Source organism: Plasmodium malariae (assembly GCF_900090045.1).
Source record: "Plasmodium malariae genome assembly, chromosome: 7".
Lineage (NCBI taxonomy): Eukaryota > Apicomplexa > Aconoidasida > Haemosporida > Plasmodiidae > Plasmodium > Plasmodium malariae.
This window is the reverse complement of record NC_041781.1, coordinates 1,622,760-1,646,636: the sequence shown is the minus strand read 5'-3', so window position 1 is coordinate 1,646,636 and position 23,877 is coordinate 1,622,760. Positions and strand designations below refer to the sequence as shown.

Here is a 23,877-nt window from a genome sequence, read left to right as displayed (position 1 = left end):
TAATTTTTACTTTAATTATCTATACAAAAATATGCATAAAAAAATATAGATACATATATGTATAAATATATATGTACATAATTACAATTCTTTATTCTTTTTAAAACTGCACTATAGTTATTCTTTGCATGCGATGCCAATATAACATTTTGTTTTTACTTGATAGTTGGTACATGTTCATGTTCCTCCAAGATGAATAAGCTACTACTTTACGTTGCGCCTAATTTTATTTTAGTTACTCTATCAAAACGAATATTCAATAATAAATAGAGAGAAAAGAAATGAAACGAAAGTGAAAAGAAATGAAACGAAAGTGAAAAGAAATGAAACGAAAATGAAAAAGAAAATAAAAATGCTAATGAAAATAAATCAAAATGAAAAAATACAAATGGGCACAAAAAGATGGAAAAATGAATAAAAAGGCATAAAAAGAAATAAAAAGAACTTGGTTAATATGAAAATCCGGTAAATAACAAATTAATGAATTAAAAAAATGTTTTGTGGGGAAACACACCCATAAATGTATCTATTCAAGAAACGTAACTAATTAAAAAAAAAAAAAAATTTCTGCACTTACATTCATATACATAAATAAGCGGATGTATACATATATGTATGTATGTGCGCATGTACGTATTAATAATATAGTTACAGCTTGCACGACTTAAAATTTAAAATTCATCTAAACAATTTTCATTTTAAAGACTCTACGTTCCTCGAGTATTAAAATGGGTCAGAGGCCTTCTTTTCCTTTTTTTTTTTTTTTTCCTCTCCCCCTTCCCAATTTATGTAAGTGAATGTATGTACGTACTTACGTAGTAGAAGTTCATGAGTATATACATATATTTATGTACATACGCGTACATAAGTAAATGCAATACATATGAATATGTAGGCAACTTCGAATTTAAAAAAGCCTTAATTTGTGGCACACAAAAGGCGCTATTCTCACATATAAGCTCCCTCTTTTTAGCTAATAAAAGAAAAGAGTCATATTGCTACTATGTTATTAAAAATAAATATTTTACAAGTTGGAAAATTTTCACAAAAAAAAAAAAAAAGAAAAAAAAAAATTTATGTACAATTTTGTATATTTACTTATTAAGCTTTCTGCATTACATAAAATTCATCTATTTCACAAAAGTTTACGATCGTAGCCCTTTTCATATTTACATGCTTGTTATTTATTTAAACGTTTGAAAATTTTTTAAGACATGTAATAAAATGTATATCAATTATGGACATCAATCGAAATGTCAAAGGCCTTTTAGTATTTTTAAAGTGAGAATAAGGGTTAATACTGCATACTCGCCTCACTCTTTTATTTTCCATTTTTATGCTAAAGGAACTTTCAATTTTGAGCAAAGCTATTAATGCAAAGGGGGGAGCTCACATATATATGTACATAAACATATTTATCTATGTGCACATACGGACATGCGCACACATATAAACATACGCCCACATATAAACATACGCACACATATAAACATACGCACACATATAAACATACGCACACATATAAACATACGCACATATATAAACATACGCACATATATATATACATACAAACGTACATACAAACATACAAACATACAAACGTACAAACGTACAAACGTACAAACGTACAAACGTACAAACGTACAAACGTACAAACATACAAACATACAAACACATGTAAACATATTTATTATACGTACGCGTACACCCTCTTGACATAGTTAAAAACTTGAGCCAAATTTTCTTTTGCACTCGTGCTTCTTCCATAATAACACATTATTATTGATGATAAAAAAAGGAAAACAAGCGCCAGTCAGCATTTTCAACTCCTATTTTTTTTTTTTTTTTTTTTTTTACTCTACTCCAAATGACTGTTAAACAACCACAATTGAAATTAAATGAAAAAACATTCATATTTTGAATGTAAAAATGAAATTATCATCATTATGTTTTTGAATTTTTAATTCGAAAAAAAAATAAAATAAACAAAAAAAAAAAAAGTGTAAGACATAAATTTTATTCAAGTAAAATTACACAAGTGTTATTTCAATTTTTTTTTTTTTCTTTTTTTTTTACAAAAAAATATTTCTCATGTTAAGAATTATATATCTAGCTTCAGTGCACTTTGCAGAATAGTTACATTAACAAATAAAGATTTACAACTGTATTAAATTTTATGGAACTCTCTTTTATATCAATAGGAGTAAATATTTTATGAAACAGTGCAAGTATATATATATATAATACGATGCAGGACTGTTTTAATTTACTCTTGCGTACAAATATATGTACATATATGTATACGTGTATATATTCATGTATGTATATGTACATATGCGCATAAACCACTCCCCTCTCATTATGTGAGATGTTACTTATCCTAATTTTTCAAAAAATGGAACAACTTAGTAAGTGGACATTATACGTACAGCTAATCCCTAAAATATGGTAAAGTGACCTTTATTTTTTCTTAATATATTTTATTTTAATTTTCCTTTTTTTGAGCATTTTCAAGCAATTTTTTTAAATCTGTTAAAACGGTGTAAATGTTTTTTAAGTATTCTTGTTGCATGCCCGGAATCAAAGAAATATTTAAATGAAAAACCATATTATGTCCTACTTCTTGAGCATTCTTTTCATTAATAGTAAAATTAATTTTCCCATTCCATTTTCTATTAATGTTATTATTTCTTTCCTTATCATCAAATATACATTCAGTTCTCCATATGTTTCCATTTTTTTCGCCATTACAATCCTTGGATTCATTCGATCCATTAAATATTATTGATGCCCCAGCGTGTTCTCCATGATCTGGTGCTGCATTGCCAGGGGCATTAGCGAATTTATCATAGTCTGGTGCTGCATTGCCAGGGGCATTAGCGAATTCATTATAGTCAGGTGCTGCATTGTCTGGGGCATTAGCGAATTCATTATAGTCTGGTGCTGCATTGCCTGGGGAATTAGCGAATTCATCATTGCCTGGGGCATTAGCGAATTCATCATTGCCTGGGGCATTAGCGAATTCATCATAGTCTGGGGCTGCATTGCCTGGGGAATTAGCGAATTCATCATTGCCTGGGGCATTAGCGAATTCATCATTGTCTGGGGCATTAGTGAATTCATCATTGCCTGGGGCATTATCGAATACATTATAGCCTATTGCTGCATTGCCTGGTGCTGCATTGCCTGGTGCTGCATTACCATCGGAGTCTTCATAGGACACTTGGTCATCTATCGTTTTATCATCACCATTACTTGTGAATGGAATATCGGAGTCACTACTACTGACATCATCTGACGAATCATCTTGTCTTTTTCTCCTGAGATTTTTGTTCTGTTCTTCTTGTTTGTCATTAAGTTCATTATTAGTAATTTTTGTGTTCATTTTGCTTAATGTCATAGTATAGGGTGAATTGTTCATCTGTCCCGATACAAGCAAATCGCCCATGGCTAAATAACCAAAGAAACGAGAGCCAAAATTACTTGCTATTGCAAGTGTGAGGAATAAACCTAATGCCAATTTCATTTTTTCTTCTTTATATGCGTAAATAAATATATTTATATGTATATGTGCGTATATATAACAATGGAATAACGAATTTTATGGGTATATTCTATCTTATTAAGACAACTTTAAAATGTTGCAGAAAATACGCATATGATATAATGATCTTATGAAATGATAAGGTATAATGTATAATAGGGTGAAATAAGTGAAATGATAAAAATAAAAAAATAGGGAAATATATAACAAAATATCAAATTTTTTATATTTTAATGCTTTAATATTTTCAAAAAAAAAAAAAGATATTCAGATAAAATAATAATATTATAAAATATAATAATTAAAAAAATACATTTATGTTTATGTTTATTTTCGACATAAGTTTGAAACAAAAAATTGATCTAATGTATTTATTGATGATTCTCATTTTGTTGTTTAACTTGTTCAGAATTCCTGCGCAAAGCAAACTTAGCCCACAAAATGTTTTGGTTGCATGCATGTATTTTATGGAAATTAATTCATAAAAAATATGCTGTTTTAAGAAATTCTAAGCATCCTACTAGTCCTTATTTTATGACCTATTAATTGTGAAGTATTTTTTTATGTCATTTCCTGTTTACTTGACACTCTTCACACAGCTTTATTTTTTCAAAGTAGTGCACATTTATTGCAACCTCAAACAGTGGTTCCCAATTTTTAAACTCTTTCAGCTTTGCGTGATATAACATATTGCACATGTACATACATACATAAACATACATACATAAACATACATGCATAAACATACAAGCATAAACATACAAGCATAAACATACAAGCATAAACATACAAGCATAAACATACAAGCATATATGTACATATACATTTACATTTATGTAAATATTCACACATACTTATTACATATATGCATGCGCGTATTTTTTAAAGGCAGAATTTCTTGTGCGACAATTTTCATACTCAAAAACTATGGACTGTTAAAAAAAAATAAATAAAATAAATAATAGGCTGCAAAAATGAGCAACTGCTTTTGTATACTTTTTATATATAAAAATAGAAAGAACTTTTCAGTTTTTAACTGTCCTTATTATGTTCTTGTTCCTTTTGCAACAGTGGGTAAATGTATAAAAACTTTATTTGCATGCGCATATTATGATTTTTCATATTTGAATTATTTCTATGAATGAGTATGCTTCTTACATTTTAAGTGCTACATATGAAATCCTTTATTGATAACAGAATTAAGCTCTTATGGAACTCTAAACGCAAGACCGAATGTGTAAGCACAATGTCAATTTCCATGTGTGCAAAAATAAATAAATAATAAATATATAGGTAAATACATATAAGGAAATAAGTATGCAAATAAATGAATGAATACGCAATTAAATGAATGAACAAATAAATAAACCATGCAAAATGATTGCAGCTATTCGTATTTTTCTCCCATTATCATGATATGTATTTTCTTTTTTGGGAAATAACTTCATTTATTTTTATTATTATATTTTAAAATGAATAATAATTTATGGTTTAATATATCAATAAAATGATATCAAAAGCTAACATATAAAAGGTATCAAAATTAATATCTTATTTTAGGAAATATGCTTATTATTTATTGTTCTACTTTATTGTTTTCTTTTATTTCACATTAAGAAAGATAGGAATAAAATTATGTACAATTAATATTTTTTATATGTGTTGACCTGCCCTGCTCAAGCTTAAAAAAAAAAAAAAAAGAAAAAGAAAAGAAAAGAAAAGAAAAGAAAAGAAAGAAGAGAAGACAATAACAAAATAATGAAATAAAACAAAACAAAACATAACAAAACAAAAAAGAATGTTCTTTTAACACTTTTGAGCAATACGGTTAGTATTAATGCAAAAAGTTAATTACTAAAGAAAGGATATAAGCAGCTGAGAAAGGCTACAAAAAAGTAAAACAGCTTTTTTATAGTCGTCTCTCCGCTATTGTTTTCTTCAAAAAAAAAAAAAAAATGAATAAATAAATGGATAAATAAATAAATGAATGAATGAATAAATAAATAAATGAATAAATAAATAAATGAATAAATAAATAAATAAATGAATAAATTATATGACTTGTTCATAAACTTTGTTACTTAAACGTAGGATTAACTACCTTTCAAGAGGCTCAAAAAATAAAGTAAAATAAAATAAGAAAAACGCTAGCACTCTTAATCAGACTGTGTTTACATTATTGCATAATTTAAAAAAAAAAAAAAAACTCATTAAATTTTACACATGTATTTATTTTCGTTCAGTGTTCGTTACACATTTTGTGGAAATTACTTAAAAGGGAAATAATAAAAAAAAAAAAAAAAATCAATACTTTCATACTGCTCCTATTTGTACCTCTAAAATGTGTGTAATGGGAATAAAATTTATTTATCAAAAAATGTCTGCCACGTGTGGTTTATGACACTTTTATCATTTATAAATTTTATCATTTATATGTATATATAGATACGTACACCCATGCATACATACTAACACTCATATATATATATATATACGCACACACATAACTAGGATTTATATAAACTCTTCTTCCCATTTCCCATTTCACCTCTAAATTTCTATTAACTTGGCTCTCAACTGTTTAACAAATAAGTGTTCTATATAGGGGTCGTTGTAAATTAAATTTTTATTTTGATATATATGAATTTTGTCCGTATTACACAGTATACCATGTATAATATTATACGAAAGAAACATAGCAGCAAAAACCCAAATTTTTTTTTTTCTAAAATTTTCAAATATCTCCTTAAACTTTTCATGGTTTAATAAAAACGTTGGTATAAAAGCTTCCATGTTTCTAGGGAAAATAATATTTAATGAAATTAAAATATAAATGATAACAATCAAATAACAGATTAATCTATTAAATAATGCTGCTTTAATGCTCCTTAAGAATATTACATACTTCTTCCTCTTATTATTACTGTCATACACGGAACTGTCAATTGTGGATTGGTCAACTGTGGATTGGTCAACTGCGTACTGGTTAACTGCAGACTGGTCAGCTGCATACTCGTCATCTTCAAAATAAATTTCTGTTTCCTCCCCACCATTCAGGAAATCAAAAAAAATTTTTATTCTATTTAAAACATAATCAGATTGTCATGACTTACAGAAATAAATTGATATTTGGTTATTTTGATTTATGTATGATGGAAAAGAGTCCTTTTGAACAAATAATAGTTCATAAGTTTTTTTTAAAAAATCACCTTTAACTATCCTATCTTCACTTTTTAAAATGATGAAATCATAACTCAAAAAAAGCAGTAGAAATATTTTCAAACATATTTTTAAGTAATACATTTTCACTTTGTATAAAATGTAGGCAACAATTTTTTTAATTTGTTTTCCCTTCTCATATTATGTAGCCACAAAAGAATTTCACATTTGTAAGTTTTTTTTTCTTTTTTTTTTTTTTTTTTTTTTTTTTTTTTTTTTTTCTCTACCCTTGAGTAAGCATAACACCTTAATTTACTATTTGACAAATAGTTTTTTATATTTTTCCATACAAATAAATTCTTCTTTCACTTAATCCCACACTGTCCCCTTTCTTTCCGTGTGCACGTAATGTATTATTTTGTTTTATTCAATAATTTATTTATTTTCCTTTATTTTATTTATTATATATATATATATATATATATATATATATATATATATATATATATATATATGTATGTATGCATGTATGGGCTTCACTTTTTCGGTCAACTCCTTTCAGAGCTTCCTCATTTACTAAAAATGAAACGTTTCATACAATTCTTTTTAAAGAAGAAACATTTAAAAATGGAAAAAAAATGAATAGTTGTTTTATTAATCAGAGTAAAATGTTATTTGATATATCATTCTCATATTCCTGGGGATTAAATATGCGTTTGTTTTAAAAAAAAAAATGGAATAAATTATTGGGTATGGTAAAATTGTAAAATTATAAAATAGTAAAATTGAAAAATGGAAAAATAGAAACACCTTGTAAAAAATTAAGCAGGTGGGAAAAGAAATGAAAACTTCAATGTGAATGAAAATTATTCATTATATATATATATATATACATACACATATACTACTGCTTTTTATTTTTATGTTTTTGTTTTCCCCCCTTTCATTTTTACAATTCATTTGATAACTTATCTCCTATAAAAATGAAGGAATATTAAAGAACTTTTGGAAATTCTCGAAAAAGAGGTATGTGTTAAGTCTTCTTTTTTTGACACGTGGAATATATTCAATTGTATTCTTATTTAAATTAAAATGTACTTTTTTGGGTACATGGGATTTTGTTTTTCCTTTTTTTAAAATTGTTTTTTTTACCAAAACACTTTTAATTTTTCCTGTTGTTTCACTTTCCAATTTATTCTCTGCGTTGGTCTTCTCCACATTCGTTTTATCCTTATGTTTTTGTTTTCCATTCTCTTCATCCAATTTTTTTTTTTTTTTTTTTTTTCTAATTTGCTTTTCTTTTCTAATTTGTTTTTCTTTTCTAATTTGTTTTTCTTCCCTAATTCGATTTTCTTTTCTAATTTGTTTTTCTTTTCTAATTTGTTTTTCTTCCCTAATTCGAATTTCTTTTCTAATTTGTTTTTCTTTTCTAATTCGCTTTTCTTTTCCTTTTTTGTATTCTTCTCTACTTTCTCCGTTTTGTCAGTTTGCTTTTCTATAATCTCTAAATCTTCTATTTTACTTTTTTTTTTTTTTTTTTTTTTTTTTTTCTCTCTTCACCCTTTGCACAATAACTGTTGTTCTGTATGATAGATTGTTCATACTTCAATTCTTCTAATGGCTCCTTTAATTTATTCAGTTCTTCTAATGTAGATTTTGCAAGTATAAAATTGATGCCTTTCTTTTTTTTTTTTATTAATTTATTTTTCTTTAATATTCTTTTTTGTATACATCCCCCATTCAAGTCAGATGGATTAATGGAATAAATAGGTAAGTCTGTTTCTTTATCATTCTCAATAATAATGCTACCTACAAAAGATTTCCTACTTCTATTAATACTATCTAAAATACTTAAATTTGGTTCACCTTCCTCTTCACAATATGCATTCTTCTTATTATTCAGTTTCTTCGTATTTTCTTTTTTTTTTTTCTCAATACTCTTCTTGCATTTTTTCACTGTACTCTTATTACATATGTAAAAATTGTTCACATTTCTCTTCACATTTTCATTCATATTTTGCTTCGCCTTTACCTTAACATGTTCCTTAATATTTTCCTTCCCTTTTTCCTTCCCTTTTTTCTTCCCTTTTTTCTTCCCTTTTTTAGTTTTTCTTTTTTTTTTTTTTCCCATCTCTATATTATCACTTTTTTCGCCCGAGTCTTTTTTTTTTTTTTGTATGCAATTAACTTCCCTACCACTCCTTTTTTTTCTACTAATAACTTCACAAATATCATCTGAACTCTTACAAGCAACTTCATTCTCCTTAGTGACAACTTTCTCCTCCTCTGAACCTGCTACAGCCCGTACAGAAACAACTTCATCTTGCAAAAAATCCAAGTCATTCTTCATAGAACCCATTTCACACCTCATCGAATCCAAGTCATTCTTCATAGAACCCATTTCACACCTCATCGAATCCAAGTCATCCTTCTCAGAACCAGCTTCACCCCTCATGGAATCCATGTCATCTTTATCGAAATCCACTTCCCCCCTCAAAGTAACAATGTCATCCCTTATAGAACCCACTTCATCCTTCAAAGTACCAACATCACCCCTTATAGAACCCACTTCGTCCTTCATAGTACCAATTTCCCCCTTCACAGAATCGAGTTCATCGTCCCTCTCCTTAACTTCACCGTGTCTTACCATTCCTAACTGCACCATGTTTTCCTTTTCTTTATTTTCATTTATACTAAATGATTTTTTACTTTCCGCCTGTTCTTTTTGCAAGCATTTTATAGCATTTCTTCTAGCTATAATGTTATAATGGCTCATTTTTTGTTCATAACTATTTTCTGAATAATCTGAAATAAAAACAGGTGTTTTGTTTTTACATATCAACTTGTTTGCTTTCTTCGAAGTAACAGATAAATTGTAAAAACCTTTTAAAATTTTGGTACCATAGCTGTTCTTACATTTCGATATATATTTGCTTATTTTTTTCTGTAATATACCTATCTTAACATTTGGCATTTTAAGTATAATACAAAAAATTTTTTTTTGAATTACATCAATAATGTATTTCTTCTCAGTCCTACATACAATTTTAAAAAAGGGATCAACTATTAATAAAAACTGCTTTGTGGTATACGATTTTTTTTTATTTTTACTTTCTAAAAAATTATCATTTGCAATAAATTCCTTAAAAAATGTGTCTATGTAATTATAAAAAACATCATTCTTATCATCAAAAGTCTTTAAAATTATTTTGTTATACATTTTAATATAATTACAATTCCATCCATAGCTATGTAAAAATATTAAACACTCAGCTTGAAAAACTCGAAATAAAAATAAAAATTTATTCAATCGGTAATAATCCAATGTTTCATATTTCTTTGACATAATACTTAAAAAACATTTTACAAATAAAAACACTTGAACCTTTTCATCATCTTTCTCTTTTCCATCAAATGTATGTACTAACTTACATATTTTCACAGCCGCTACTCTCTGCTCATCCATAGAATAACATAACCAATAATAGTAAAACAAGCCTTTACATATATATGCCACTTTGCGTACATTAAGAGATTCCCTTTTGTCTGTTACGTACTTATAGAGGATATCAATCCCTTCATCCCTCGTCTCTTTGATAACATGACTTAACTTAACAAATATTAATTGCAGTTCGGCATTCTTCATGATCCTTTTTTCCTTCTAAATTTTCAAAACAGGGAAAGAGGCAGAGGGGCGGGAAGTGGCCTCACTGGAATAGGCGCGTATGTATATATATATATATATATATATATGTCGTGTGTATATGTGTTTGTGTACTTTGTTCAATGGGTATCTAACCACGTTGTGTACATATACGTATGGCAGTCTAATACTGCTTAAATATAGTACGCGTGTATGAGTGCAAAGATATAATGCGGCTTAAGTTTAATATGTGTTGTACGCAGGTATGTAAGCAAATATATAATACGGCCTCTACACAATATGTACGTATTCAGGTAGGTTTGAATATATATACACTAAAAATTTAGCAGTTGGTGGTACAATACACTTGCCCTAAGTTTCACTTATAACTTTAGCATATATACATATATATACTACTATTTATTGTTATTTTCGCATGCTTCTCTTTTTATAAAATTCTTCCATATTTCTTTCTTCAACTTGCTCTTTTAGAAGCACTCTTAAGTCCCTTGGATCTCATGGAAAAAGCAGTTCAATTTTATGTATATATATACACGTACAATATTTGTAATAATAAACTTATTTTTAAGTACGTGCGAAAAAAAGCTTAAAAATAAGTAAAAAAAAAAAAAAAAAAAAGAAAAGAAAAGAACAAGAAAAAAATAGCTTAAGCAGAAAAAATGTTTTTAGAAGGAGAAGTTGCTCATTCTTACAGTTATAATTGCCAACAGCGCAATTTGATATACCATACATATATGCATACATATATACATACATATATTCATACATACATATATACATATATACATACTTATATGCGTATATTACATGTTTCTCTCACTGTTATTATAATGTAGGTATATTTGTTGAAAAGAAAAAAGTTTACCATTTTTGTTTTGAAAATATTTAAAAAAAATTTTTGAAAATATTAACTTTTAAATTATTTTTAATTTTTTTTTTTTAATTTTTTTACCCTATTCATTTTTAATCATTCTTTTTTTAAATTTTTAATTTTTCATTTTTAATTTTTCATTTTTTTGTTTTTCTCTTTTTATAATTATCAAATTTTAAAATTTCGACAAACGGAAAAAAAAAAAAAAAAAATAGGAAAATTTTTGCTATTTTGCTATATATCACGGATGCAAAAATAGTTTAAAAAAAGAGAAAAGGCACAAATTACAAGAAAAAAAATATAAAAATATATGTAAATAGAAAATACATATATAAAAATACGATAAACGAGTTAAGAAAAATAGTTGAGGCACTGCAAAATAAAACATAACGTCCTACATAGTATGCTACGTTACAGTTAAAGCAAAAAAATATACCGACATAATGGTGCGAACAAAAAGACGGACATACATACATACGTATACATGCGTACGTATGCATACATATATACATATGCATACATACATACATACAAATGTATACATACATACATACAAATGCATACGATACTTATGTACAATAACTCTAATAACTGAACAAGCTATTTATCATTCTGTTTGTTAAACCCGTCTTACATTATTTTTGTGGACCACATAGGAACTATTTTTTATTTTATGAAAAATACTATTTTTCGCAAAAATTTGTGTACACCATTTATTACCGATATTGCAATTTTGCAACCGTTAAAAAAAAAAAAAAAAAAAATGAATGCACTAAAAAAAAATATTTTATTTAATAGTAAAATAAATAGTACACAAAGTACAATGTGTTTATTTTATAGCTATATATGCATATACAATTCTATATGATACTACACTATTCCTATTTATAAAATATACTACAGATATTTGAGTCGACCTGAGCCTATTCTTGTTTTTTTTTTTTTTTTTTTATTTCTTGCATCACCTTAAATGATAGAAACATAAAACGGCTTTTCAATTTAGAGACCTGCAAATATAACTGTCGGGGAAAATATATCGATATGACATACCAATTTTGGCGTATACTTTGTATGTACGTTATAGTTTTCTTTATTTTATTATTTTTTTTTCTTTTTTAGAGTCATCTATTTTTTAGTCCCGATGGAATTAAAAAGGTATTAATACAAAAAAAAAAAAAAAAAAAAAAAATAATAGCAATAAAAAAAAATGCAAACATATATTTTCACCCGTATTTTATCTCGTTTGTTTTTTAAATAATTATAATTTTTTCCTCCAAATACATGTGTTAAAATGTGAAAATTATGTCATACATGCATGTATCTTTCATTTGTGTGGATATATTAAGGGTACATAATGCATTTATACATATAAATACACATATACATATACACATATACACATATATAATATACATACATATATATATGTAATATATGTGCATGTACTCGCACATGTGCATATGCATTTGCGAAGTACTGTTATTTTGTTGATATATGCTGTTATCTTTAAAATTGTACTTTTTTTTGTCTCCATACAAATTTTGTTGCTATCGGTATTGTAGAATTATTTGTTTTTCATTATCATATTACAAGCATTTATAATATAGACGCATCCTTTTTTGTGAACCATTTATTGTCTCTTTTTTTTCCCTTTTGTACCTTTTTGTGAGTCTTTTATTGTCTCTTTTTTTCCCTTTGTCTCCATTTTTTTCCTTTTATACCTTTTTGTGCGCATCTTATGTCCCATATCTGTTCCTAATTTACCCCTTCTCCGTCTCATTTGTGCCCCTATTATTCTCTTTATTCCTTAAGTGCCTAATTTCACTCTGTCACAACTTTTTTCAAATAGTATGCCCTTAATATAATATATTACTTTATACAATTAATATTTCCGTCTATCTTTTTTTAAGTATTGTACTCTTGTAAAGCCCCTTTCCCCTTCTCTTTACGAACGCATTAGCAGTAAATCAAAGCAAAAGTGCACAAAACAAAACAGAACATAACGAAGCTACTGAAATAAGAAAATAATTCTTATTGTAGTTTTCTCTTTTTAGGATACCTTTCTTCAAATATAGGACTTAAACTTTTCGATGAAATTTTTTTTTTCTTCATTATATTCGTTCTAAAGTCTCATGCATCTCTAACACGTCAATATATGTAACATATATACATGCATATATGCATTATATGTGTATATTTACCCTGCTTATCTTTTAAAATATAACAAATGTTGCAATTTTTTAACTCCTTTATTATCTTATCCAAAAAATTTTAAGATAAAAAATAATTTGTGTAATATTACATATATGTTAACACATCTAACTAAATTATTATATTCTGACCTACTCCTTTTTTTTGGGTTATCACCCAGCATACTTTGGACAGTAAGTTCTTTTGTTTGTTTTTCATTAAAACGTATTCAATTTCCCCAGATTTAAAAAGAGTAAATGGGAAATGAATTAAAAGGAGAGTAAAATATGAAAATGAAATAAAAAAAAAAAAAAAAAAAAAAAAAATTATATTTATACCCTCAATTTTTAAGGGACATTACGTTATAATTTATATATGTTCATATAATGTGTTACTTTTACATGTGAAACTAACCTTCAAAATAATGCTTCTAGTTAAATGGTTAACATTTAAAATGTTTATACAGTATATATGGCATGGAATACAGAAACAGAACAATTCGAAAAAACCAATACTAAATTAACCGAAATTCTTAAAGTGCATGTGTTATATTAACGTGCCTTATTTTTTTATTACCTTCTTACGGCATATTACGGCATATTACGGCATATATATGTATATATTTATATGTGTATACATTTATGAATAAACGTATATTTGGATATGTATAAGTATATATATATATATATATACACATATATAAACTTACATGTGCACATGCCAAATATCTTATGAATTTATGCATGTATATATGGAAAAGCGCTCACATAAGTATCCAATTTTTTTTGAAGTGCTTTTCTCTTCAAAAAGAGATTAAAAAATGCTCCACATCAGCCCATATGCTAAAATAAAATGTTCTAATTTTACGCAATAAAATTTTCATGTAAAAATTTAGTAACATCTTCAAAAAGGAGTTTCATATTTTTATTTCTTTTATGTAAACAATTATTACATTAACGAAGTTATTCGATGAGGAGGACCAGCTTGAAAAATGTAATAACAGCAAATAAGCTATCATATATATGTATATGCATATATATATGTATATATACATATATACGTATTTATATGTGTTTACCAAACGTTAATATATGTAAAAGTGAAAAAGAGCGCTAAAAAAAAAGAGACTTAAAATAAATAAAATGAGCAATAAAAAAAGAGGAAAAAATTTAGTGTATGACTATGAAGATGATTTTGAGGACTACGATAATTATGATGAAGAACATTACAATGAATTTTCATGTGAAGAAAAATGTAACGTCGTTAGAACAAAAAAGAATGTAACAATTAAAAAGGTAGAAAAAAAGGAAAAAGTAAATCTCAAAAAAGAACAAGTTAAGATAACTTTAAAAAAAAGTGAAGACAAAAAATATATTATGCTAAACACCATAAATATTCTGGTATTAGGGCATATTGATGCAGGAAAATCAACACTAATAGGTGCGTTGTTATATAATTTAAATTATGTTCTTGAACAAACAATAAAAAAATATGAAAACGTGCGGGAGAGCGCGAAATTTACGTACATATTAGATGAAGAAGAAGATGAAAGAGAAAGAAATATAACCCTTTTTAATAAAAAAAAAGAATTCTTTATATATTACACTAAAGATGATATAATACATGCTTACCACCTTTTACTAAATAAGGAAAACAAAGGTGAAAATTGGAGCAACGCGAACGAGAAAAATAGTAACAAAAAAGTTAACAAAAATGAAAATATAGAGGAAAATGAATATATTTATATGGATAAGCAAATATTTGAAGATTTTTATAAAAGAAAAATTATTCATAATGACATTGTATGTTTTAGAAAAATTAATATTTTTGATACACCAGGACATAACGAATTAATACATAATTTACACAGTTGTAGTTTTTTTGCCGACTGCGCGATTTTAGTAGTTGACGCAAATAATATTTATAATAAAAAAAATGATGAGACGTATAGAAATGTTTCTATACTCAAATCAGTGGGAATCTCAAATGTTATTGTCGCAATTAATAAAATAGATTTATTTGACTATAATGTAAATGTTTTTGAAGATATATGCACAACTATACTGTCCTTTTTCGAATGCAAAAAAAATGACAGCATCTATGAATTCGTTCTTGACAACAACTTTTATATGCATAAGGAATATTCCGCAGGGTTGACAAGTAAAAGGAGCAGCAGACGTAGTAGTAGCAACGCCAAAAGCGGCTACAACAACGCATGCGATTTAGTTACGAAAAATATAATATTCACTCCTCTTTCAGCATACAATAACAAAAATATAGTAAAATTTGAAAAAGGAGATATACCTTTGTTCAACCATAATTTTAGCTTATATGATGAAATTAAATACATTAATTTAAAAAAAGATCTATTTATTTTCAAGTTATGTGAGGAACTTTTATATAACAAAAAAAATGTTTTAACCTCTTACTATAATTTTATTATTAATAATAACTTGTTTTCAAATAACACTTTTTATAATTCTGGTAATGAGGGTGGTGGTGGCATGTTAACATCAATTGAGAAATCCTTAACTGAAAATTATAACAATGCTTTTGTTGGAGTTATTCACGATTTTACAGAATCAAATAATATGATAAACGCAAGTATTAAAGTATTAGGTGGGTTTTTAAAAACCAAAAATAATTATACTATACTACCGTTTAAGGAAAAAATTACTATAAAAAAAATTGAAAAAAATATGTGCTTTTATAAATATATAAATATAGATAATTTATGTGACTTCTTAGCACATGCAAAAGATCTTAACTTGACTGAAAAACTCTTATTAGAATTATCTAATTCTGTTTTGTCAGCTAACGAAATAGAAAAGAAAAATGTTAACGCGCATGACAATAAGAACTGCACAAATTTAGAACCTGAACATAATTTAAAGCAAAATGATTTAACTGATTTAAAAAACTTTATTAATATTTTACCCGAGCTTGTAAAAAATTGTTCGCATAATGAAAATATGAATAATATAACCAATGACATTATAGATAACGTTTTTCTTAAAATTCATGATAACAAAATAAACTACGGTTGCGTTGTAGTAAATACTACAACAAATAATAATGAAAACTATTCTTCATGTATTATGAATACTATTTTTACTTGCAACAAAATGAAAGCATTAATAAAAATGAATGATATACGTATTCCACTAATAATAGGACGACAATATCTCCTGTACTCTTTAACTTTTTCACATAGTATAACAATTAGAAATGTTTATTATGTTTATAAAAATAAAAATTCCTCAATAAATTCTGAAGATACACAAAATAATAATTTAGTTTTTGACTGTGATAACAAATGCTTAGCAGATATTTGTAACACGAAAAATTATGTTAAAAAAAATAATACATTTTACGAACGGATTGAAAATAAAAAGTGCCTACGTAGCCATGATACAGGTATTATCGAAATAGAAGTTAACAGTAACAGTGATAATAATAATAGTAATAACAAAAATAATAACTGTTTGATGTCCACACAATTCTTCAGAACTGAATTAAATTATTTTATTTCTTTTGATAATAATCCTTTTTTCAATATTTATGATTTCCTCTCTTTTAGCATTTCTCCCTTATCTCGTTTCATTTTATCTGAAGAAAATAAAATTGTTGCTAGTGGTTTAATATTAAATCCGGACTGAGTGTTTTACGTGTTTTTATAACCATATATATATATATATATATATATATATATAATAAGCACAGAATTGTACCAAGTTCATAAAAGCTTGTTATTTTTCGATCATTTCCGTTTTCGTTTTTATTGTCGTAGCTTTCAACCTATACAATGTGTATATATGTAGAAGGCATGAAATCAGCTTAAGAAAATTAAAAAAAAAAAAACAAAAAAAATAAAATAAAATAAAATAAAATAATAAAAAACAGTATGAAGCAAAACAGAGCATCGCATGGCGTATCACGAAAACGTATGTAAAAATGTAATTAATTAGCTAAGGTTCCAAAATGTTTTATTTAAGACGTATGGAAAAGGAAAAAAACAAAAAAAATAATAATAATTCACATATATATAATTGTAGTCAGGGCACATTAACTATACAATAATTAAAAAATGTTTTATATGTATTATATATATATATATTATTCAAAAAGAAATGATATCTACCATCGTGTAAAAAAAACATTATATATATATATATAAATTCATGTATATTAATAGGCACGTTACAAATCATAAAGCTTTTTCGCCCTCACAATTATAGCAATTGGAATTACTTTTTATTCACGTTTTCTTTACGCAGTATATAAAAAGTTTTACTGATTTAATATTTTTTTGTATGCACGCATATAGCAAGTATATTTGTTGTTAACTTTAAAATGTTTTATTAATTTTCGAAATATTAATGACATATTCCATACCTTTTTATATGAATTGTATTTCTTTTTTAGTTCATTTATTCTCTCTTCAATTAGTTTATCCCATTCATTTGGTGGTAGTTCAATTTTACTTGGTTCGTATGGAAACATCGTAATTTTGCTTCATTTACTTAAGTGTATGTATATATTTATACGCCGTAAACAAATTGTTTCACCAATAAAAAATTATTGTGTATATGTTAAAAAAAAAAAAAATTCTCTCTATTTATTAAAAAACTGCGATTCTCCTAAATATTATTAAGTTTTACTAATAAAAAAAAAATTATTAAAATTATTCTGAATCCCTTATTTGCTTTAATGTTGAAAGCGTTTGCATTTTTCAAGCTTCAAATTAAATAAGAAAAAAATAAAATGATATGAAATAAGATGAAATAAAGTAGTTCCATATAAAATGAAATAAATTTAAATGGAATAAAATGAATTGAATTAAAATAAAAATAGCTATTTTTTTTTTTTTTTTTTTTGTCTTACTAGAAGACATTTTTACATATTCATAATTATTCCTCATTTTAGCCCTACAAAAAAAAAATGATTCATTTTAAAAATATATCTTGCTGTAAACGATTATATCTCAGGAGGAAGATAACATTAAACATTTATAAAAAAACATTTGTTCATTTCTCAACTCATATGAATGCTTTAAATAAATGTCTGGTAACTAAAAGAATAAATCCTATGTCTTTTTGTACGACAAAAAATACCGATTATGTCAATTATATGAATGAAATAAATAATTTTATTGATATATTTCAAAAAAATTCAGACAACAGTTCCTCCAATGAGCAAAATATCATTTCTATATTACAAAAGATAAAAAGTGAAAAAAAATATGAAACAAGCGAAGATATCATGGAAATTATAAGTAGCATAAAATTGTTAATAGAGAAAAGAGTTCGTCCAATAATTGTAAATGATGGCGGAGATATAAAATTTATTTGTTTCGACGTAGATAATGGTACAATATTACACGCTCCTTTTTTTTTTGCATATATGTATTTACATTTGCTTAGGTGTTCATGTGTCTTTGTATTCATGTATGTTTATCTGCATGTGAATATTTTTTAAAATAAAATCGAGTAATATGTGCTTCCACATGTTTATTACCTTTTTACTGAAAATTTTTTAAAAACTTTGTAACCTTTAGGCGTAGTTTATGTGCAATTGGAAGGAGCATGTGTTACCTGCTCACAAAGTGAAATAACGCTGCAATACATGATAAAAAATATGCTAGTATACTACATATCTGAAATTAAGGAAATTAAAAATGTGTCAAAAAATGGAGTTATTCTTTAGTAATAAAAATATATATATATTCTACTATTTGGAAGACGCAAGAATATTTATAAACTTCTAAGCAAAATTGTTTTATTACGTATTGTAACTATTCATATAGCATGGATGTTTACAAGAACGAAAATATAAACGTTAAATACAAAATATTATGAAGCTTTTGTTTTTACAAAAATGAGGATTAAAATGGTTATATCCCCCGTAGACTAAAATTTAAATGTATAAAAATATATGAATTAAAATATCCTTAATAAAATGCTTTCATCGGTATTTTAGTAAGTAATCTTTTCTTTTAGTACATGCATATAAATGATGTCTCACTTTTACATTGCACTACCAGTGGCATAAGGCATAATATTTTTTTGTTTTCTAATTATAATTTGTATTGAATTAAAAGACAAAATGATGTAATAATTAACTATATGGAGTAATTTCTGTAATTATATTTTTCATTTTATCGAACAATTCTATAATATATAACATACCTACATATATATATATATATATATATATGTGAAATATTTAAATTCATAATATAAGTTGCCCTTTGTATAACAGTATATCATTTTTTAATAATTTTAGTATATGAATTATGTTTTTTTTGTTTCTAAAATTACTTGTTGCTTTTTTTCTTTTCTTGAATGGAGCAAAATTGTAGTCTTTTTAAAATTTTTTCAATTTTTTTTTATTTATGCAATTCTTTTTTTTTAAATAATGGAGGTCTGTATCTTTTTATATATTTTATGGTTGTTCAAATATATATATACTTACTTAAAATGAAAACACACAAAACAATTACTCATAAATGTAGGCTACAAAACAAACATAATATCGTAAAAGAATATATTTTAAAATAAAAAATTGTTATTTTGTATAATTTCTTATTTGCCTTTTTTTTTTTTTTCTTGGAAATTCCAAAAAAAAAATTCTATAGAATATGTGTGCATAAATGTTTTTTTTTTTATTTGATCATTTGATCATTTCATGTTTCATATTTATGCTAAACAAAAAAATAAGTAAAATTTTTGTACTGTATTTACAAAAATGGAAAATATACTCCTGAAGAATCTCTCAAAAATATTCATTTTTTATTTTAAAAAAGTGATGTTATATAAATGACCACCTACTAAAAGAACAAGAATAGAAATAAAAAATCACTAAAAGCTCGCGCAGATTTTATTTTTTTTTGTTTATTTTAGTTGTTATAAACTCAAGATCATACAATTTATTTAAACGTCTCATGGTTTATTTAACGTGCAATTATATCGCACATATACTAGTATTTTACATAATTTGTTTTTTTACTGTTATGAAACGGTCACTACAAAAAAAAAAAAAAAAAGACAGTATATGATATATACAAATATAAAAATAAATATATAAATAATTTATGAATAATCGTTTGGCGTCTCCAAAAACGCTGCACATTTTGATGAAACGTTCTGTTTAAAATAGTCGCTAAGTTGAATTTGAGTTATACTTATTTTTTTAATGTATTAAGAGAATATTTAAAAATGTTCTTAATAAAATTTAAAGGAATATTAATTTATTTCTTATATACAATTTTACCCTTATTTTGTTCTACAACCGCTTTGTAAATATAAAAAGATAATTAAAAAAGCGTGTATTCATTTATATTACGTTACAGTTCTATATTTATACTTGTATAATGAGAATACACTTACTATATTATGTTGCTTACATATATATATTTTAGGCTGTCAAGAAATTTTACATTAAAAATTGTAAAATTATACATAATAAGCATATTTATAAATTAATATTTAACAAATCAGTAAAATATACTTACCATTTTAAAGAATTATCTTTTTATATAATTCATAAAATTAAACTTAAAAAAATTTTTGGATAATTCAATTTGAAAATACAGTAAATATTAATTTATAATATAGGGGAAATAAGAAATATTATTTTATGTTCTTCCCTAATTAATATCATTTTATTTAATCCACAACTGAATAGTGTATTTTCTCTCCTATTTTTAGAATGAACAGGAATCATAAAAATTCAGCTGATGAAGATTCATTAAGTAAAAAAAAATATGTAGAATCAATAAATGAATCAGAAGAAAAAAAAAATAATTTGAATAGTGAATCAGATTTTAGCTCAGAATTTGAATTTAATTACAAAAAACAAATTATCGACAGCTTTGAACTAAAAAATAAAGGACTGTTTAAACTTTCTCTAGGCAAAAAAGTTCATTCTAAATCAAATTTTATTAATGATAATGAAAATGCTAAAGATAATATACAAAACGAAAAATATTCGAAAAATTATTATTCAAAAAGTAAAATGCCACAACAACCTGTGTTTTTAGCGAAAGATAAAACAGGGTTTTTTTGTGATGACAAGGATGAAATAATAACTAAATTAAAAAGAGAGATAACCCTATTAACCAACAAGTTTGAAGAAAAATTAATTAATATAAAGAACATTCAAAAAGATAACTTTCACCTAGAACAAATGTATAAAAATAAGTATTATTTAGATATAAAAAAAGAAAAAAATAGAATAGTAGAAATGCGTTCTGAAAATGATGAGTTGCTAAGGAAACTCGATTGTTATAATAAATATTTTCAAAAGTTAAAAAAAAAAATTAAATGTCTTCTTAGGAATACTCTCACTCTTGTTGAGCACTTTGGAACTAGTGAAAATGTAAAATTCTTATTTAAGAATGTGAAGGATATTACATTACTAATGCAGTCTATAAAATACAAGAAATTCCGAAAAATTAAGAACACAACAAAAGAAGAATGTGGGAAAGCGAAAAATCAAAATTTGGGAAATGTAAAAAATGGTAATACAAAAGAGAAAAGGAATCCCATAAAAATATTACATAGAATAATAAATCCTTGTGATAAAAATTGCGATATCCCCTTAAAATATACACCTAAAAAAAAAGATAAAATACCAAATCTATGTACTAATGAAGAAATTTATTTACCGAATGGTTCAATTTTAAAATATCGTAAAAGGATAAATAATCAAAATAAGGAAACAAATAACCTTCGAATTCCAAAAAATAACTCCTTCGGAAGCAATAAATATAGTTTAAGGAAAATTTACAATACAAATTTGGAAAATAGACAAATCGAAAATAGCGTAAATTCAAAAAAAAAAAGAACTATAACAAATTTCACAGTAAGAATGAAAAATATATCTGCTGAAAATTCTGATAACCTATTAACTTTATTAAGAAAAACAAGAAAAATTAAATATTTATTAAGAAATTCTTTTAACATTACATATAATAAAAAAAAGAATTACCAAAAAGGAAATTTAAACGATGAAAGTTATAATAATAACAATTTTGACCCAATTGAGAGTGGAGAACATGTATTGCTAAGCAACTATAGAGGCTCTATTAAGCACAATTCTTTATATGAGCGGGAACATATAGCATTATAATTTAGTACAAAGGTGTATACAAAATATATTTTAGATTAAAAAAAAAAAGACAAAATGAGGAGAGGAGTAGCAACAGCACGGGAGCATTAATATTAATTTTAAGTATTCAACAATAAATTACATGAAAGTACTATCTTATGTAATATTTTAATCATATTATAATATTTCCTATTTTGTTATATTAAAAATAGATAAAAATAAACTAGTTTGAATATATTACCATTATTAAAATTACTTATATACAATTAGGGCGCTATTAAAAGACATAATTTCATTCATTTTATTGTACTTACATAAGAGAAAAAAACATATTTACACATATTCATAAGATTATTATTATTTATTAAACACCTATAATAAAATAAAAAATTGTCATTTCAAAGATGAAACAGTAAAGATGAATCCTTATGAATAAGAATGTTAATTTATTACAATAAATACATTTTTAAATACTAAGAATTTATATATTTTTTTTTTGTTTTAATATTACAATTCATTATTCTTTTGTTTTTCTTGTGCTTTCATAGGTGTTTATATGTAATGAAACATGTGTAAATACATTAATTAAAAATTCATAGTGGATAATTATCTGCCTGTATCTACATCTTTACCTATTGCTATTTTAACTATTGAAAGACTTAAAAAATTAGGACAGAAAAATAAGAACATTGTTATATCATTTCATATACATTATCATTATTACATTAATTAGAAATGTTAAGGGTAAATGAAAATATTACAGTCTTATAATAGAACAGTAAATAGTAAAAACATTATCCATATTACTATTGTTTTAGGAAAATATTAAGATACGCAATATATAATATTTTACATCCTATGAATTAGATGTTCCTTTTTTTTAAATAAAAAACCTCAATTATTGATTTTCATCGTGGATTTTCACATATTGAAACACTATACTATTTTCAGTATTTCCTTATGTAAAAATAATTTACACTATAAATTTATATTATTTTTTAATGCTCGTATTACCAATTAATCATGTGTACATGAATGAAAAAATGTGATACTTTTCCTTATTTATATCAAGTACTAAAATTGATTTTATCTTTTATTTGTGAAATATGAAATTACATAATCATTTATAATATTGTATTTACTGAGGATTAATAAAAGTTTTTTTTTTTTATAAAATTTTCATAACTAAATATATAGATGCAGCAATTTATCCATAAAAAAACTAAGAATATTTTATGTTTTATTTTATACTTTAAAATGATATTATATTGTACTTTTATTCGTTCATTCGGCTTAATAGATTTTTACACCCTTTAACCATCATATTAAACAAATATA

General features: G+C 25.1%; 5 protein-coding genes and 1 pseudogene across 5 annotated transcripts, besides 1 other annotated feature; 3 read left to right on the top strand and 3 right to left on the bottom strand.

Annotated features, from left to right (window-relative positions):
• Nucleotides 1-2,485: 2,485 nt before the first annotated feature.
• On the bottom strand, nt 2,486-3,526 carry PmUG01_07043100 (conserved Plasmodium protein, unknown function; the record flags this gene model as incomplete). The annotated part of the gene is made up of 1 exon (XM_029004185.1): nt 2,486-3,526. The coding sequence occupies one exon, from the start codon at nt 3,524-3,526 to the stop codon at nt 2,486-2,488; it is 1,041 nt and encodes a 346-aa protein (XP_028860899.1).
• Nucleotides 3,527-6,094: 2,568 nt separating this feature from the next.
• Nucleotides 6,095-6,847, bottom strand: Sel2 (annotated as a pseudogene).
• Nucleotides 6,095-6,847: a sequence feature (selenoprotein, putative).
• An 831-nt stretch (nt 6,848-7,678) lies between these two features.
• Nucleotides 7,679-10,349, bottom strand: PmUG01_07042900 (nucleolar protein Nop52, putative; the record flags this gene model as incomplete). Its single annotated transcript, XM_029004184.1, is given in 3 exon segments — nt 7,679-7,978; nt 7,993-8,232; nt 8,247-10,349. The coding sequence occupies 3 exon segments, from the start codon at nt 10,347-10,349 to the stop codon at nt 7,679-7,681; spliced, it is 2,643 nt and encodes an 880-aa protein (XP_028860898.1).
• Nucleotides 10,350-14,570: 4,221 nt separating this feature from the next.
• PmUG01_07042800 (elongation factor Tu, putative) lies at nt 14,571-17,087 on the top strand (the record flags this gene model as incomplete). Its single annotated transcript, XM_029004183.1, has 1 exon — nt 14,571-17,087. The coding sequence occupies one exon, from the start codon at nt 14,571-14,573 to the stop codon at nt 17,085-17,087; it is 2,517 nt and encodes an 838-aa protein (XP_028860897.1).
• A 1,282-nt stretch (nt 17,088-18,369) lies between these two features.
• Nucleotides 18,370-19,134, top strand: NFU1 (NifU-like protein, putative; the record flags this gene model as incomplete). The annotated part of the gene is made up of 2 exons (XM_029004182.1): nt 18,370-18,796; nt 18,986-19,134. The coding sequence occupies 2 exons, from the start codon at nt 18,370-18,372 to the stop codon at nt 19,132-19,134; spliced, it is 576 nt and encodes a 191-aa protein (XP_028860896.1).
• Nucleotides 19,135-21,138: 2,004 nt separating this feature from the next.
• Nucleotides 21,139-22,560, top strand: PmUG01_07042600 (uncharacterized protein; the record flags this gene model as incomplete). The annotated part of the gene is made up of 1 exon (XM_029004181.1): nt 21,139-22,560. One exon carries the CDS (start codon nt 21,139-21,141, stop codon nt 22,558-22,560), a length of 1,422 nt encoding a protein of 473 aa, XP_028860895.1.
• Nucleotides 22,561-23,877: the final 1,317 nt, after the last annotated feature.